The following is a 19514-nucleotide window of genomic DNA, read 5'->3' on the forward strand; positions in this document are numbered from 1 at the left end:
TGGATCACTGGAACACGCAAACCCCTCCACCACAATAAGGTGACGGCTCACGGAGGGGGGCGATTTTATCTTCTATATATATATATTTCAAACCACAATGTGACTGATGAGGCAAGTCTATGAGGCAAGTCAAGACCCACGAGGCAACCAGTCAAACAGGTTACGGGTCTCCAACAAGACACATGATTGATTGCTTGCACGACATCGACCAATGAGGGCAGGGGTGGAATACAACTCCTGGGCAGGAGCAGATTACTCCTGCCTTATTTTGTCTATCACACCTGTAGCCAATCGCATGTAAGAGTGCCTGTGAATTGATGGACTGGTGGCCTCGCCAGTCTTGTCCAATGCATTGACTGTTGACAACAGTACCTCCTGTGAATCTCCGAGTGAATCTCACATGTGAGTGACAACATGTGACTGAAGCAGTATGACGAGGATGAAAATGAGGTTTGGGAAGATGTTCCAAATTTTGTTTTGATAAATTAGAATTTCGGATGTAAACTCTGCATCCCTGGTTTCATGTTTGATCAGCTACAAGGTCCATTGTAGGTTGATATTTGAAGGGTGTTACTCCAAATACTCCCTTCTGTGTTTCCCAACTACAGCTAAAGGATGGAAACAGGAAATATAACAATTCAGTTACTGTACAAGGTTTAATTATGATAAAAGTTGAAGTAAATATGTGCACTGCAATAATATTTGTCTCAAATATGTAAAGAATAATAATAATAATAATAATAATAAATACTTTTCACTTTTCCAATATTCTGGTACTCAAATCCACAAGCATAAAAGTTGCTGGGGGTTGGAGGGTGGTAGGGAGGGTGGTCTTAGTTAGCGGATTTCACTTTTGGTGGCTAGTTTTTGGTCCCCATTAACTGCAAAAAACAAGGGAACACTGTAGTATTAATATTTATATGCATGCATACAACTGATGAGACAGCATTCCTGCTTTTTATTTGCAGAGGCATGGAATTAGTTGAGTGATGCAGGAAGAGGGATTTTTGTCAAGCCTGAACATACTTCAGAAAGATTATATAAGAATTCCAGTTAATATTCAATTACTACATTCTTGGTTTCTGTACATATACAGTGACTTTTTACTTATACAACTCAGCTTGCCCTTTTTTGTGAAGAGAGAACAATTGATACATGAAAGGAGTGAGGATATATCAACTAATTGTGTGTAATCAATCAATCAGTCAATATTAATAACTTTGAAACAGCCTATTATCTGATTCATTCAAACACTACAACAAAGATTATTATAGTCACAACTATGAATTAATGAAAATTACGGACAAGAACCCATGCTTTTACTCATATTTTCAAATTAAACTCTTTATATGCTTTCACAATATCCTCTCTGCCATCCTATTTTATATCATCCTATCTTGTAAATAAATAAATACCAAGTGCACCGTGCAACGATCAACTACACAAAAAAAATGACATTGCAGGGAGGATATGGCTAATTCTCAGGAATCTGATGATGTATATGGGTGACAGCACATGACAGGACAACTATCCATATGTCGTCCAATTATCCCGTACAGCACTTAAGAAAGTTTCGGGAGGCCAGGTCTCTGTATCCACTGCAGGATAAGTGAGGCATATGCGGCAAATTAAATATGTTTTTAATGATGTTTCTGAAACTAACAAGTTTAGTATTGTTTCCTGCATCTCTCAGAAAAGATGCACATAGACTGCTTGCAGCCACATAGAGGTTGGGTCCACAGGCACAAACCCAGGTTGCTGACAGTTGCACAGAATTTATTACAAGGGGAAACAATCTGAGATCACTGTACATAAAAAAATGATTGAGTAAATCCATGCATGGATAAGACTTATTGTTAATGCGCCTTTGTGTGTGTATGTGTGCGTGTGTGTCCTTGGCTTTTGCCACATGTTGAGGACCAAATTCCGGCTTTACTGTCTTTGTGTGGATATCTTGCTCTTATGGGAACCACGTTGGTAGAGCTTCACAACTTCAGATTTCCCTTTGAGGGTCATGACTTGCTTATAGAGAAAAGATTTAACTTGGATTTTGGTTGAGGTTGGCGTAAGAATGTGGGTCAGACAATCTGTTGCGGTGGTTTAGGTCAGGGGGCTAAGAAACGCCTTATGTCATGGGATGTCCTCACTATGTCTGTGAATGTGAGAAAGAGTGAGTGTGTATGTGCATGTCTGCTCAAGCACGCAAGTGTTGCAGATCACATATGCTGCTTCTAAGTCACGTGGACAATTGCATAACAGCTGCTGGTGGTTGTCGTGTGCACAACCACGTGTTACATGAAACAATTTTATGTTCAGCTTTAATCCGATATGTGTTGCCTAAGCATTTACCATCTGGAATTTACAGCTTGTCCTCGTAACAAACTTTGCACTTGGGTCAATTCTAGTTTACAGTTCAGAGGCTCATTGACTGCACTTTTTGCTGTCAGATTTTTTTTTTTTTTGGGGGGGGTGACTGTAGGATGAGATTAGCACTGGATATATTCCAAAAAGTTTATAACCATACTATTCACAAGGATGAACTGCATACATCTGCCAATCACAAAGCACAAATGTCACAAATGCTTTATATAAATGCACAAACCAAAAAAAATAAAACAAACATAATATGACCTCTAGCATTTCATCTACCAGAAAACACACGCATGGCAGCATAAACACGACTTTGTGCAGATTTAATGTTGTTCCACCGTTGAGTTTTAGTTTGTGACATGATACTCATTCTTAACACTATACAAGCACTTGCATGCTGACAATTGCCAACCAAATTCCTACATTATTATTGACTATCGCATATTTTCTGAGTAATCGTTGAAATTCAAATAATAACACACACGCATACACACACATAGCTAATTAAAAGAGAACACTAATGTAGAGTATTTTTCTCATTTGAAGTGGGTCTGTGCGAACGGTGCTCCAGGCAAAGCAGATTGGTGATGGAAATGAAGACTGACCCAGCCATCTCGGTTGGAAAAAAATATTTTATTCTTATGTAATACAGCCGATGTCAAAGAAAGCTATTTCCCCCAAAAAATGGTATACCTACTCTCTTGTGTCTCCATGCTTATATTGAGCAAGCTTGCCTCAATATATTGCCCCTTATTCCTTCTGCTTGTGACTACTCAAGTAACTTGTGTCTTCTTTTGCTGGACATTCAGGGGTCAACCTGCCACGTGTCCATTCCCAAGGACAAGAAAAGGCTAGGAGGTCACTCCCAACCCCTAAAGGAATGTCTCAGTAAAGACAGTGCACAAGTACATGAAGATTAAATTTGGACTTCACAAGCTCAGACCATCCAATAAACTACAAAACAATTGACCTACAGAGTCAGCAATGCACAGGCTCACACAAAAAGTTTAAATTCGGCTTCATAAATATTAGGTCACTCCCTTCAAAAGCCCTTCTTGTAAATGATCTTATTACAGATCAAAATCTTAACGTGCTTAGTCTCTGCGAAACCTGACTAAAACCAAATGAATTCTTACCATTAAATGAGGCCTCACCCGCAAACTTTGTAGGCTCACATGTTGCCCATCCTTGTAAAAAAAAAAAAAGGGGGGGGGGTCGCCCTAATTTCAGAATCTGATTTTAGGCTTAGCACGAGCACGAGTCACACTTTCAAGACATTTGAGGCTCTCATTATGCGATCGAGCTCCTCACCACCATTCTATGTGGTAGTTATTTACCGTCCTCCCGGTCCATACTCTGGATTCTTAGATGAATTCCCTGAACTTATGGCTGACTTAATAATTCACACAGATAATATATTAATTATGGGTGACTTCAATATTCATATGACATTGGATCCACTTACTGTAGCTTTTCAAGCAATAATCGATGCATTTGGTTTTACACATATAATAAAAGCAGCAACACACCGGAATGGTAATATCTTAGTCTTAGTGCTAACCCATGGCCTAACTGCCTCAAACGTCACAATTCTGCCGCATACTAACGTTATGTCTGATCATTATCTTATAACATTTGAAGTCCTAGCTCAGTGTGGTCTTATTGTCCACAACCAAGGCTTTAAGAGCCGTGACATTAATTCTTCAACCACTGCTGCACTTTCTGAATTACTGTCTTCCGCAACAGCTGCCTTTCCGTCTTTCACTGGTTCAGTCGATAAGCTCGCGAATTATTTTAATTCGGTTCTTTTAAATTCCCTAAACGCTATTGCGCCGCTGAAACTTAAAACTGGTCCGAAGCGGCACACTCCGTCTTGAATATTATCAACCTGTCACTATATGTGCAGCAGGAAACTCTCATGTGGGGACTTTCAAACTATTAGTGTAGCATCTTGTAGTATTTTCCCCTAATCTAATACCTGTTTTGTTCGGCTGGGCTCTTGACTCAATCAACAATATCATATCCATGAAAAGATCAGGTGGGGTTGGGGGGGGCTTCTTGTCAATCCAGGATATCCAGGATATTCTGGATATTCTGCTGGATATTCCATGGGCCAGTGCAACAAGTGGAAGTTGTGTGTTTGTCAATCTTGTCCATAGAGGGTGTGGAAGATATCTACATTATGGGAGTTTCAATAACAGAAATCTCCTTTTTTTCAAATCCGTCACAAAGTTTCCCAGGCAGGCACAGCCGGATTGGAGAAATGTTTGCTGGTCGTCTATGAACGCATTGGGCTAGCATTCAACATTCAGACTCATGCTGTGAGTGAACGCAACCACATGGATGTGGTTTTTGAATTCTCAAGCAAAACGGTTGTCACCATGGAGAAGTTGGCATCTCGCATCAAAGACTTAATTGCTAATTCAGTTGAGTCTCATGCTAAGAACTTGTAAAGGTTTACCAGGAACCCTTGCCCGGTTCTTTTATCTTTGATGCTGGCTATGCTAAGAATATTTATTTGAAGACTGCATGATACTAATATTTAACTATCTACAGTCAGCCAGGAAGTTGGATACACAGCTGTCAGGTTCATCCACTAGACATTTTTAGAAAAACACCACTGAATGAAGGAGCAAAGACACCAAAACAGTTTACTTGCGCAAGGAGAACGGAATGGCTCCAACCAGTGAATACTCTCGCCAGTCGTTCTGCAGTCCTCCGTTCCACCTTGCTTTTTATTCAACACTATCACATGTCAAATTGGAACATATTTGCTTAGTCATTTATTTTGCCCGCTTATCAGCTCCAACCATTCCTCTTCATGCGTCTCTTTTCGCAGGGGTCTGGCGTAATCCTCTAGTGATGGATCTTGATTAGGGCCCAAAAGCCCTTGGCATAGCTGCAAAATTTTACCCCACCCAAACCTTCTTCCACCGCAAGTTTCTTCTAATATGTTTACCAAATTGTACAGTCTCTTTCTGCAAACAGCTTCAATACGGGTGTGCAAATGTACAATAAATATAAAATCATTCCTACAACAGCCTTGGAGACTTGATTCTGCTGAAAGCCGGAAGAGGGTCTAATATCTCACAAATATGATAGCAGGGAGTTTGACTCTGCTTAACTTATTTGACTATATGTAACCTCACGGTCTTAACGGGTTCCAACTAGATGACGTGTGCCAGAGTGTTTATACATAAGAAGATGCAGAGTCAGGTGGATCAAGCAAGCTTAGCTGACACTTATCTAATTATGTGCAAACAAAAATCTAACATTCAATCAAATGTGTTTATCTCCCTGCTCCCAAAACAATTCCCGACTAAGTTCTTTCCCTCGAAGTATGAGGAATTCTAGCAGGCAATTCAATCTCCCCTCCCCACATCCTATCAGGTGACCTCTAGACTGTCAATTTGACTGGACTGGTAGCTCAAGGACACTCTTACACACACATCTACAGTTATCATTCATGCACAAAACCTATCTTTCACAGCACCACCGGTCCTCATCTCCTGCCCACTCAATGTGACCTGCTGAGAAGGTGTTAGCATCTAGTTGCTCAGAGCAGGCCTGTGTCATTAATCCCCCATACCTCCAGCCGTCTATATGTTTGTTGAAATGTGGCCTTGTCTTTTTTTTTAGGTTTGTGCATCTGTGAGGATTTTTTTTTCCAGGCTTGTTCTATGCCCTTGTTGGGAAACACATTTCTTTCCTCTTCTGTCCCAATGATCCTTGGGTTGTCTGGGGCTTTATGCCCCTGGCGGACAGGTCCTAGGTGAGGGACCAGATTAAGATTAAGCATGGCTCACAGACCCTTCATGATAAGAAAATCATTTAACCTAGTTTTACTTTGCCTGGACACAGGTCACCATGGCCCTCTTTGGAGCCTGGCCACGAGGATCGGGCTAGTTTGTTGAAGGGCCTGGTGCCTGGGCCTGTACCCATAGTGCCCAGCTTGAAGCGGTAACATGGGTCCCCCTACCCATGGGATCACCCCCAGTGGGAGGGGCCATTGAGGTCATGTACTATGTGGGCTGGACCGCACCCAAAAGCAGGGACTTTGGCGTTCTGATCCCCAGCTGCAGAAGCTAGATTTTGGGACATGGAATGTTACCTCTCTGGCAGGGAAGGAGCCTGAGCTGGTATGTGAGGCAGAAAATCTATAACTTGGTATAGTCAGACCCACCTTCTCACACAGCTTGGGTTGTGGAATCTGTCCTCTTGAGAAAGGTTGGAATCTCTTCCCCCCTGGAGTTGCCCGTGGTGAGAGGCACAGAGCAGGTGTGAGCATAATTATTGACCAGCAGATAAACGTCTGCACATTGAAGTTCGTTCACCCTAGTGGACAAGAGGGTTGGGTCCCTCCTCCTTTGGGAATGGGTCCTAACTGTGGTTTGTGCTTGTGTACCAAAGAGCAGTTCGTACCACCCACATTTTTTGGAGTCCTTAGGGGGTCGGCTGGAAAGCACTCATCCTGGGGACCCCCCTTGTTCTGCTGCGGCACTTCAATGGGCATGATTGGGAGGGAGTACCCCTCCAATCTGAATCTGAGCTGTGCTTTGTTACTGGGCATCTGTGCTCGTCACAGATTGTCTATAAAGAACACCATGTTCAAACATAAAGGTGCACATACGTGTTTTTGGAACCAGGAAACCCAAGGCTGCAGTTCAATGATAAGACTCGTCTGGTAATGTCATTGGATTTGCAGCTGCATATTTTGGACACTCAGGTGAAGAGGGGCAAAGCTGTCAACTGATCACCACCCAGTGGTCCAAATGTGGGGGAGGATGCCAGTGAGACCTGCCAGACCCAAATGTATGTTGAGGGTCTGCTGCGAATGTGTGGTAGAGTCCCGTAAATTTTCAAATCTTTCCTTAAACTGTCATGGAATTTCCTTCTGTGGAAAACAATGGTACATGTTCTGCATGTCCTGTACAAGTATGTTAACAAAATAGAGTACATGTGTAACAACACAATCAATAAAAAGCAAAAATATTTTGTCCAAAACCTGTTTATTAAACAAAATCTGCAGTATTTAGAATATGTACTGTAAACAAACAGGTAAATGCAAAAAATGTGCCCAAAAGATGTATCGTTTATAAAATAATGCCAATACAGTACAGAAGTGCACTTAACTTCAGCGTCGTATTCTGTACTTTATGTTTAATGTTGAGTTTTGACCGTCTTGGGAAAAAATAAGTCTATTTTGAATCGTTGTGTTGGCTTCATTTCTTGCTTTATGAAAATGTTTGCCTGCAAATCATACAGTTGTGTTGCTAATTGCAAGTACAGTGGGCCTCCGGTTAACAAGATTAACCCGTTCTGCAGTTGGGATCGTAACGCGAATTCACCGTATGGCGGGCAATCCAGACCTATGTTATTTCGCTAATGCATGTAAAACCCCAGGTAAAAACATCAATATTGTATATACATATTAAAAAATTGTATCAAAATAGTATAGTAAGTGCTATGTATGTATAATATACACATATACAATTAAAAAACATCATACAGATAATAATAAAAAAAACGATAAAAAAGATTTATTTACCTTTATGTGACGAGCTTGTTATGTCCATATTCCTTAGTGAGGGTAGCCTAGCCTAGCGTTCTTGGTATTGGATTATCTCCAGCTGTCACAGTTCACCAGTTCAGCCACCTCACTTCCAGCTTCACCACACCTGCTCAGCCCTCCTGCTAATCAGCCTCGAACACTAACACCTGCAACCACTTACCCGCTCAGTATAAAGCCCGGTCACATCCCTCCACAACCCGCCAGATCGTCTCTATGCGCTACGCTGAGCTTTCCAGCAATTTGTCCTGCCAGCCTGCCTGTTGTCCGACCCTGTTTGTCCTTGACCACCCGATTGCCTGCCGAATTGACTGGATCCTTGGTATTTCGACCCTGCCTGCCTCTGACCGCCCGCTAGCCTGACGCTTTAACCAGTCTGCCCAAGTCCCCTTCCCGTCTGCTTTCCTTCGCCCGGCTGTCAGCCAAACCCCAGCTCCCCTGACTCCGGAACCCCCCAGACCTCTGTGCCACGCTCCCATCAGCTCCCACGACTACCTGCACCTTCTGTTCAATAAACGCTCTGCCATTGCCCTTACCAGTTCGTGCGTGCTCTTGGGTCCTCTCTCATCCCGCCGTAACACCACCTTTTTTTCCATGCAAATCATCTTCATACTTTTTCTCTTTCCCATCACTAGCAATCTTAGGACCAATGGCTCACCCATTCAAGTTTAAATGATGCAGTAAAATGCACAATAAATAGTTATTTTTAACACTCAGACGCGATCCTGTCCATAACATGCCGCCATTTTGACAGTGACGCTGATCAATAGCAGACCAGTATCTTAGGGAGTCGTGATGCAGACCAATAGCAGACCAGCATCTAAGTGATGTGTTGCAGCGCAGGCAGTTTGATGGAACCAGAAATAAGAGCAATTACCCAAAAACGCCTGAAGATGGAGACAAAACAACACAAATACAACCAACTCCTTGGGTCATGACAGTTGTTTTTGTTCTAACATGGGAAAAATATCGTAAAGAGGGGCTGGAAAAAACGCCACACATCACGTCGTAAGCTGAAAAAAAAAGTAAAGCAGGGATTTCGTACCCCGGGGGTTCACGGTAATTGGCCTGTTGGTCATCGCTGATGTCTGGTGATTCTTGTGCGTCGAGCCACAAGCAATTCCCTCTGAGAACGTAAATTGCCAAAAAAGTCTCCTAGATTTGAGTCTTTCTGACTCTGAGTGTGTAGCAGGAGACACTTGATGAGATGCATTTATCGGTCACTCTTTCTGTTTTCTGTTCCTTTTCTTAAATGAAATGATCTACAGGACGTAAATGAATAAAAGTAAAGTCATTTGTAATTTCACCCAAATTCATATCAATAAAGAATCACTTACATGTCACAGTTTTGGATCTGATGATATTAGATTTAAAAAAAAAAAGGAGGAGCAGATTCTTCATATGGAGCAGGAATTTCCTGTGTTAGCGCTAAAGCAATCCTCTGAATAGCGTCAGGTTTCCGGATACCAGAAGTTCCATTGCCAGAGATCGATCGTTAATGTGATTTAATTGTAGAAAATTTAGTGCATAGGTTTGTATTTGTTTTATTTTTTTCCAGGTTTGGGAATTTCCATTTGACAAAGGTCCGTAGTAGGGAACACTTACTGTATATGTGCCAACATACAAATATATTGACAACGTACACACGTTAAAAGTTACAGCAAATATGTGCTCATTTGATTGTAACAAATTCCTAAGCACTCACAGTTAATTTGTTACATATTTGTTACACCTTTAATTCATGTCTCTATGAATTAATGAAAACACTTGTCATTACCTCAACTATTTGTTCATTCCTGCTCTCTTAATATTTTTAGCGCAATGAAAGAATGTAATTAGGAAGGATACTATAGCATAGCCAGAAGATCAGAACAGTTTTATGACTCTAATCAGATTGTTTTCATCAGCAGATTTAAGACCTTACAGGCTTTAGATAGTACTATATTTGAGGAATCCTTCAACTGCATTTACAAAACAGAAAAAGCCTTATTTTTTATTGTTACAGTTTTTAGTCATTTCTTTCCATTTAGCAGTCACTGAGAATTTCAATATTTGTTTTTCATCAGAGCTGGCTCATGCAGCAGAGCGGGTCGTCCTGTAACTGAAGAGTTGGCTGTTTGAATCCCGCACTGTCTCTCAGAGTCACGTGTTGTTGTGTCTTGGGCAAGACACTTCACCCACCTTGCCACCAGTGGCTGGTTCTAGAGGCCATAGGCACAATATGGCTGCCTCACCTCTGTCAGTCTGCCTCAGGGCATCTGTGGCTACACAATGTAGTTTACCACCACTAGTGTGAGTGCATTTGGTAAATGAGCGTGAGGTAATTAAGTGTGAGCGCTTTGAGTACTTGAGGATGGTAGAAAAGCGTGATAAGTGCTATGTCCATTTACCATATTGCACTTTAACTGGAGTGCTTACGCTTGCCAGGCAAAACAATCATGAGAGAATTTTTTTCTCTTTCAAATCCGGAGGGATGACTAATCGTCCTCTCGTGTACTGCCATGCCTAGCTGCAAATAATCCCAACATAACCATCCATTTATTTATTTATTTATTTAATCCCTCCCCTGTGAGCAGGGCTTCAGATGTTCATTCCCTCCCTACTCTGCCCCAGGATTGAAGAATGGTGGCAGATGGTAATAAATAGATGCATACATGCACATGCTTTCCTCTACAACTGCAGAGTCTGATAGCATGGTTGAGAACTCATTTGGCACAAAGTCATGCGCTGCTCAAGTCCGCAAATGAAATGTGTAAACGGAGGGTTCAAAGGTTCTACCTGTGGATCTAATTTTACCATACACTTGATATTATATCTGTGTCTGCTCATAACTGTGGAATGTCATCGCCGCAGTCATCGGGAGCGGAGATCTGTGGAAATCCAAAAGCATGGCTCGTAAGTAACTTACCTGCCATAAATCCATTTGTGGATTTAATTATTTGTCATTATTTGTTTATTTTGAAAAAGTGTGATTTTTTAGCATAAAGAGAAATGCATTTGTTTCACTATATCTACATTTTCAAATTAAGATATTTACAAGACAAACTAATGTTAGATATGATGTATGTGAGGATTGAGGATTTTTACTGAATTAGCTTTCAACAGCATTGGTTCGTTGACATACTGTTTAATGGTTCAGTCAGTAAAACACGCATTGAAGACATTTTGACACCAGACCTTCTTAAGGTAAAAGACTTGTCAAAATACATGAACTCAAGAAACTGTAGCTATGAGGCTACTTTTGCTTCCTGTTATACTTTACCATGGTATGAGGTGACATGTGCATGAGTTGAAATTGATTGATACATATTTAAAATGGGGGCTGGAAGAAGATACAAGTAGTGATGGGAGTGATAGGAGATGACAATTTTTGATTGCCGCAAATGCAATCTCCCAAGGGTGCAAACTCAGGAAAAGCCAATTTTCACTGCTTTACAACTGATTAAATCTTCAGCACTTTGGTGCAGAAGAGGGCAATGTGACAAAAAAATGTTTTTGAATAAATCACATGAGCAGGGTGGTTTTAGAACTAATTCTAATATTATTCTCTAATAGTTGTAATATCCACATTTTGCTGAGTTCCATTGACGATTTCTGAAAGCGACTAAAAACCATTTGCAAAATAATTTAGAATGCATTGTATAGTGCAGTGGTGGGTGTCAGATTTGTCCCATTGGTTCATTTTTAATCGGGCTCGCCTAAGATGGTAAAGAATTAAGGTTTGATGAGAACGATTGAATTAATTTCATTTTGACATGAAATGACAGGCATTTCAACACCAGGTGGCATAGTATGCGCAGTTACTTAATTTTGCAGAGCCTGGGGGAAGAATTTTAGAGTCAGACTGAGCAAACTAGCCTTTTTCAATCATCCCTTTTCTTCTACTGGTTGGATCCAGTGAAGAGCCCTCAGGGCCAGCTCAGACCTTCTCTGCTGGCCTAACACAACTTGACATCATTATCATAACTATAATAAACTACAATAACTATAATAACTATAATGAAAGTCAATTTCATTTTAAATGTATTTTTACTAAATATATGTAATATGTTTTTATATATAAATTATTCTTCAAATTCCTTTCTTTTCGTGTCTTATTATATCAATTTGATTACGCTCCTGCCAATGTTTTAGTTTTAAGTTAGAGTTTTTAGCCAATTAGAATTTAGCTAACTTGCGTTGCCAGGTAGTATGAAATCTTCCTGCAACCAGCCAGAGGCTTGGGCAGTTGCAGCAAAAGTTGCAGGCTTACTCGCATGCACAAATGGATATGTGAACGTTAATAGACAAATTGTCACATTCATCTGTCAATATGTCACAAATTTGAAAAAAATCATTAAAAACAAACTATTGAATACTAGGGCACCACAGGGGTCCATCAATTGAGTCCAATCCAAATCTGATGTGGCATTTCAAAACGAATGACCCTGGACAATGACACGTTCAACTGTGAATTTATCACATTAAAATATAAATAAATAAAAATATCTTAAGCTATCGTAACGAAATACCTGTTGTGGGGGAAACTAAAGCATCTCAAGGGTCCCCAAAGTCGGTCCCATCATAATCTGATGTGGCATTTCAAAATTAGTGACCCCTGAAAATGCCACATTGTACTGTCATTTTATCACATTTTTAAAAAATCATTAAAAATAATTCTTTAGCTATCGTAACACCAAACCTATCCTGGAGGACACTTCAGCAACCCAGGGGTCCCCCAATTGTGCTTCATCAAAATCTGTTGTGGCATTTCAAAATGAGTGACCCCTGAAATTGCCATCATTCAACTGTCAATTTATCACATTTAAAAAAAAAAATCATTTAAAAAAATCTTTAGCTATCGTAACACCAATATGTTCTCAGGGATACTATAGCAGCCCAAGGGTTCCTGAATCGTGTCTCATCGAAATTTGATGTGGCATTTCAAAATGAGTGACCCCTGAAATTGACACATTCAGCTATCGATTTATCACATTTTTAAAAAATCATTAAAAAAAATATTTAGCTCTTGTAACACCACACTTGTGTCTGGGGTATAAAATGACAGTACCATATGTCTTTTTCAGGGGTCACTCATTTTGAAATGCCACATCAGATTTTGATGGGACCCAATTGGGGGAACCTTGGGGTGCTTTATTGTTCCCCAGATCAGGTGTGGTTATATGATAGCTAAATAATGTTTTTTCATGATTTTTTAAAAATGTGATATATTGACAGGTATATGTGGCATTTTCAGGGGTCAGTAATCTTGAAATGGCACATCAGATTTTGATAGGATCCAATTGGGGGACCCCTGGGGTGCTGAGCTGTCCCCCAGGATAGGTGATGTTTTACGATAGCTAAAGAATGTTTTTAAATTATTTTTACAATATGTAATAAAATGACAGTAAAATGTGGCATTTTCTGAGGTCACTTTTGCCACATCAGATTTTGATGGGATCCAATGTGGGGGACCCTGGGGTTGTGTAGTGTCTTTCAGGACTAGTTTGGTTTTATGATAGCCAAAGAAAATAAATAAAGAAAATAAAGATATTAAATGAATAAAATAAAAAGGTCCCATGACAGTGAAGCATTGTCTTTTTTCATGAGACTTCTTTTTTTTTTTTTTTTACTTTCAAGACCAGATTATGAGGAGACAGCCTTTCCGGGAGACCTGTAGTTAGTAAGGCTTCTCCAGGATTTGTCTAATGTTGTGATAGCATTGGGATCTTTTTTAATAATGAAAAACAAACAAAACTAGAGCTGCACGCAGCTATAACGGGCCCTCGCAGACATGAGCACGTTGAAGGATGAACAATTCGACGTATGGGCATATTGAGGTATGAATGTATGCGTGCATATGCAGGCGAACTGTAGAGGTCAATGTTCTAGAAAAGGTAACATTTTCATTTGCATTTGTCCACCGGGCTCAACTAAGTAATATGAATGGCAAACTTCGTCATATATTTTCTGCCACAAGGTTAATCTAGCACTTTGATGGAATATATGTTTGTTGAATGTCTGAAGGAATTGACTTTAAATCAACGTGTGAAATTGTGAGAAGATGATATCATCTGGGACAAACTACATCAGCATTTACTGTTACGATAAATGGATGAGCACTGCTGAATAGGCCACGGCCATGATCAAAACATCGTAATATTTGATGGAAGATATTAAGCATTTCTGAAGGCCTGTCTGAAAAAAACTTCAGTGATATTACTTTGAGAGGCTCAACAAGGTACCTATAAATGAAAATGTAATTTTTTGCTGCCACCAGGTGGCACCCACACTACCAGGGAAAAAAGTGTGTTTAGCATTGTACTCCCAAAATGAAATTTAGAGAAGATCATGTTGGTCCAATTACATTAAGTTTTACCGGTCTGGCCAGACATCGGACTTTGAGGCGGTGTAAAGGCCAGGCAGGCCCAAATTTGAAATGTCATGAAACTTGAGATTCATAATTTTTCACTGGTGGCATAGGAAATATGATTCAAGTATTTTGAAGCCCCGCCCCCATCATATAGGTTAGACGATCTTGATGAAATTTTGCCCAATGGTGCCACTCTGTCAGGTAATGGAGCACCTCAAATGTGAAGTCGATCGGGTCAAGGATTTTGGAATCGAAAAATGTACAAAATCGGGCCAAATGCTACATTCAACAATTGATAACTTTGGTTCTGTAAATCCTAACATATGGTGCACTATGATGTTTTTGTAGGTCTAGAGGTCTTACATATTCATAAAAAATTTCGTAGCTCTAGGTCAAACGGGTCGGAACTGGCTCTTGTTTTATGATCACCTGGGCTCAATTACAGTAAGTTTAGATGATTTGAGCAAACTCCGAATTTGGGGTTGCATACAGACCACCCACTTTTTTTTTTAAACTGGCCGTGACCCCGGAGAAGTGTTCGACTCTAGGTGGCGCTAAAAATCAATTTTTTAGATTTTATGTATGAAAACACCAAAATACCTAATTTTACAGCAGGCCCGATGAGTGTGCAAATTTTTGTGACTTTTCGTGCATGTTTAGGCCCTCACATTTGCGATTTACTTTGGAGAATTATAATAAAAATAATAACTAGAGCTGCATGCAGCTATAAAGGGCCCTCGCAGACCTGTGCACGTTGCGGTATGAACAGGTCGGGGTATGAACAAGGACTATGAACGATGAAAAAGTAGTTGTAGATGACTTCAGTGCAGGACTCTTACCAAATATGTAAAATTTAGACAAGGTGGGACAATGTGGGTGGAGTTACTGCAGCTTTTATTGTTCCAATTTCGTGACTTTCAAAGCCATATAGGCCACACCCACTGTCGAAACATCGCACTGATTTGTGGAGGGCATAAGGCATGGCCACTGGCTTTTCAGAAAACATTTAAGGGATATCACTTCAAGGGGCTCAGCAGAGTACATAAAAACATTAAGGATTTGCTATATTTTTTGCAGCCACTAGGTGGCGCTCGTACTATGATAAAAAATAGGCTTGTAGGTGTGTTTCACTTTGGACTCCCATCCCATATACGAAGTTTTAAAAATATCAGATTGTCTAGGTCCAATTACAGCAACTTGTACCGTTTTCGCGAGACATCAGATTTTGAGTTGGCATAGAGGCCACGCCCTTTAATGAAAAGTCATAAAAGTTGAGAACCTTAATGTTCCAATGTGTTATAGCTTTTCTGACCATTTTTGAGTTCATTTAGTCAACCAGGCATTTCACAGTACATAAAAGTATAAAAAATGAGATTTTTGTCCGCCACTGGGTGTCGCTGTAAATGATTTGAAAGTTTATCACATAGCTGTATTATTGCATGACTTTAAAAGTCCCAGGAAAGTTTCAGATGGTTTGAAGCTGTCATAGCTGAGTTATTAGGATTTTTGTCACTCTTGGCGAAGGAAGTAATAAACAGAATTTGAAGCTCCGCCCCCATCTTTTATGTCAAGAGATCTTCACGATATTTGGCCCATGTGTGCCCCTCAGTTGGATAATGATTCATGCCAAAGTTGAAGGTAATGGGGTGAATCGTTTAAGAGAAAAAGGGACTAGTTTGAGACCAGCTAATGTTTAAGAATGGGACAAAACTGCACATTAAAAAAATTCATAACAATTTTTCTGTACATCCTAGCACATCACTTCAATTGACTTTTTTGTAGGTCTTACAGTCCTTCATTTGCCTACAAAGTTTCATAGCTGTAGGTCAAACCAAACAGGATTGACTGTAATCTTTCGACTGACATTTTTTGCAGCCACTAGGTGGCGCTAGCTTTAAACTGGAATATATTTTTGTCGATATATTCATGAGAATATTTTCATCCAATGTGTGAAATTGTGAGAAGATCAGATCATCTGGGTCAAATTACAGCAACTTTTACTGGACAGATAAAGTTTCTGAATGAAAATGGTCGTAGAGGCCAAGCCCATTATCGAAACTTTGTAAAATTTGGTGGAAGTCAGCAGGGCTGTCTAGAGGCTTGTCAGACTTAATTTCAGCGATATTACTTCAAAGGGCTCAGCTAAACACATAAAAACGTTTAAAAAATGCTATATTTTTGGCTGCCACTAGGTGGCGCTCGCACTATAACAAAAAATACGTTGATAGGTGTAATCCGCATTAGAAACCCATCAAATATATGAAGTTTAGAAAAGATAAGAACATCTGGGACCAAACACAGCAACTTTGTTTGTTTTGGCCAGACAACAGACTGACATTTTTGTTTGCCACTAGATGGTCTTATAAGCAATTGAAGATCTCGCTTTAAACTAGAATATATGTTTGTCGATGTCTTCAGGAATAGATTTTCATCCAATGTGTGAAATTGTGAGAAGATCAGATCAACTGAGTCAAATTACAGCAGCTTTTACTGGTCCGTTAAAGCTTCAGAATGAAAAAGGACGTAAAGGCCACGCCCATTATTGAAATTTCGTAAAATTTAGTGAATGTCAGCAGGGCTGTCTAGAGGCTTGTCACACTTAATTTCAGTGATATTACTTCAAAGGGCTCAGCTAAACACATAAAAATGTTTCAAAATGCTATATTTTTGGCTGCCACTAGGTGGCGCTCGTACTATAAAAAAAATACGTTGATAGGTGTATCCCGCATTGGAAACCCATCAAATATATGATGTTTAGAAAAGAAAAGACCATCTGGGTCCAAATACAGCAACTTTGTTCGTTTTCGCGAGACATCAGACTGACATTTTTGTTTGCCACTAGGTGGCCTTATAAGCAGTTGAAGATCTTTTTAAACACTTGTGTTAAGGGCTTGAGTCTCCATGTGTCTGTGAACTTTCAGATTTTTCCAAGCTTGTAAAGCTGAGTTATAAAGGTTTGTTTCACATGTGGCAAAGTAATCATCAAAGGCATAATATAAAGCCCCGCCCCCAACATATTTGATGGTGGATCATCACAAAAATTTGAACAATTGTGCCTCACAGTCAGATAAAACATCACAGCAAATTTGAAGTCGATCGGGTCAAGCGTTTGGGAGAAAAAAGGAGCAGTTCGGGACCTGCAAATGAGCTAAAACGGGCCAAAGGTGCACATTCAAAAATTCATAACTCTCTTTCTGTACATCTGAGCATATGGCTCGCGCTGACTTTTTTGTAGGGCTCGAGGTCCTACATAAGGCTACAAATTTTTGTAGCTTTAGGTCAAACGGGCCGGGAGTGAGAGGCTATTTTCCACTCATAAGGCCATTTTGGGGCCAATTACAGCCCCTTTTTTCGTTTTGGCGAGTCATCTGACTTTGAGGTGGCGTGCAGACTACGCCCATTATCGAAAAGTCGTAAAATTTTAAAACCTTAATATTCCATGTCTTAATGATATTCTGACCAATTTTCATTTGTTTTACTTAAACAGACTGAGAACAATACATGAAAGTGTAAAAAATGACATTTTAATCAACCACTAGGCGGCGCTAGTAGGTATTTAAAAAAAATTTTTTTAAAGGTGTTAAAGACATAAGTTTCCATGTGTCCATGAAGTTTTAGATTTTTTTAAGGTAGTACATCAAAGTTATTAAGGTTTTTGTCCCTCTTGGCGAAGGAAAAATTGAACTCATGACTAGAAGCCACGCCCCTATCATATATGTCAGCGGATCTGCACCAAATTTTGCCCAGTTGTGCCCCTATGTGTGAATATGGACCACAGCAAATTTGAAGGCGATTGAGTAAAGCGTTTAGGAGAAACAAGGAGCAGTTTGGGACCTGCAAACGTGCAAAAATGGGCCAAAAATGCACATTCAAAAATTCATAACTCTTTTTCTGTACATCTGAGCACATGGCTCGCGCTGACTTTTTTGTAGGTCTCTAGGCCCTTCATATGCCTAAAAATTTTCGTAGCTCTAGGTCAAACGGGCCGGGACGAGGTGCACTTTTTCAACCTTAGGTGGCGCTGCAGAGCAATTTTTTTTGCATTCTTTTGAGAAACACAAAAATATCCAATTTTTCACCGGGCCCGACAAATGTGCAAATTTTGGTGACTTTTCGTGCATGTTTAGACCCTCAAAAATGGAAAAGCGCTGCACAGTAAATAATAATAATAATAATAACGAGAGCTGCAAGCAGCTATAAAGGGCCCTCGCAGACCTGTGCACGTTGGGGTATGAACAGGTCGGGGTATGAACAAGGACTATGAACGATGAAAAAGTAGTTGTAGTGACTTCAGTGCAGGACTCTTACCAAATATGTGAAATTTAGACAAGGTGGGACAATGTGTGTGGAGTTACTGCAGCTTTTATTGTTCCAATTTTGTGACTTTCAATGCCATATAGGCCACACCCACTGTCGAAACATTGTACTGATTTGTGGGGGGCATAAGGCATGGCCACTGGCTTTTCAGAAAACATTTAAGGGATATCACTTCAAGGGGCTCAGCAGAGTACATAAAAACGTTAAGGATTTGCTATATTTTTTGCTGCCATTAGGTGGCGCTCGTACTATGATAAAAAATAGGCTCCTAGGTGTGTTTCACATTGGACTCCGGTCCCATATATGAAGTTTTGCAAACATCAGATCATCTAGGTCCAATTACAGCAACTTTTACCGTTTTGGGGAGACATCAGACTTTGAGTTTGCATAGAGGCCACGCCCTTTAATGAAAAGTCATAAAAGTTGAGAACCTTAATGTTCCAATGTGTCATAGCTTTTCTGACCATTTTTTAGTTCATTTAGTCAAACAGGCATTTCACAGTACATAAAAGTATAAAAAGAGATTTTTGTCCGCCACTGGGTGGCGCTGTAAATGATTTGAAAGTTTATCACATAGCTGTATTATTGCATTACTTTTAAAGGCCCAGAAGAGTTTCAGATGGTTTGAAGCTGTCATAGCTGAGTTATTAAGATTTTTGTCACTCTTGGCGAAGGAAGTATTAAACATAATTTGAAGCTCCGGCCGCATCTTTTATGTCAAGAGATCTTCACGATATTTGGACTATGTGTGCCCCTCAGTTGGATAATGATTCATGTCAAAGTTGAAGGTAATGGGGTGAATCCTTTAAGAGAAAAAGACACTAGTTTGAGACCAGCTAACGTCTAAGAATGGGACAAAACTGCACATTAAAAAAATTCATAACAATTTTTCTGTACATCCTAGCA

At 40.0% G+C, this 19514-nt stretch overlaps 1 protein-coding gene and 1 long non-coding RNA gene across 5 annotated transcripts in view; one reads left to right on the forward strand and one right to left on the reverse strand.

Moving 5' to 3' along the window:
* The window catches only part of LOC148413275 (uncharacterized), a 77426-nt gene that overhangs the window by 23251 nt on the left and 34661 nt on the right, over window positions 1–19514 (reverse strand). The gene's annotated exons all lie outside the window — the stretch shown is intronic.
* gabrr2a (gamma-aminobutyric acid type A receptor subunit rho2a) overlaps window positions 10540–19514 on the forward strand; it is a 137073-nt gene continuing 128098 nt past the window's right edge. For 3 of the 4 annotated variants that reach the window (XM_088433221.1, XM_088433222.1, XM_088433223.1), the window contains exon 1: window positions 10540–10834. In XM_088433221.1, coding sequence (XP_088289347.1) covers window positions 10662–10834 — 173 coding nt within the window. In that variant the 5' untranslated portion in view covers window positions 10540–10661. The remainder of the gene's footprint in view (window positions 10835–19514) is intronic. The other variant, XM_088433225.1, reaches the window with a different exon arrangement.

The sequence above is a fragment of the Hippichthys cyanospilos genome, chromosome 14, assembly GCF_059441005.1.
Source record: "Hippichthys cyanospilos isolate Australia breed blue-spotted pipefish chromosome 14, RoL_Hcya_1.0, whole genome shotgun sequence".
Lineage (NCBI taxonomy): Eukaryota > Metazoa > Chordata > Actinopteri > Syngnathiformes > Syngnathidae > Hippichthys > Hippichthys cyanospilos.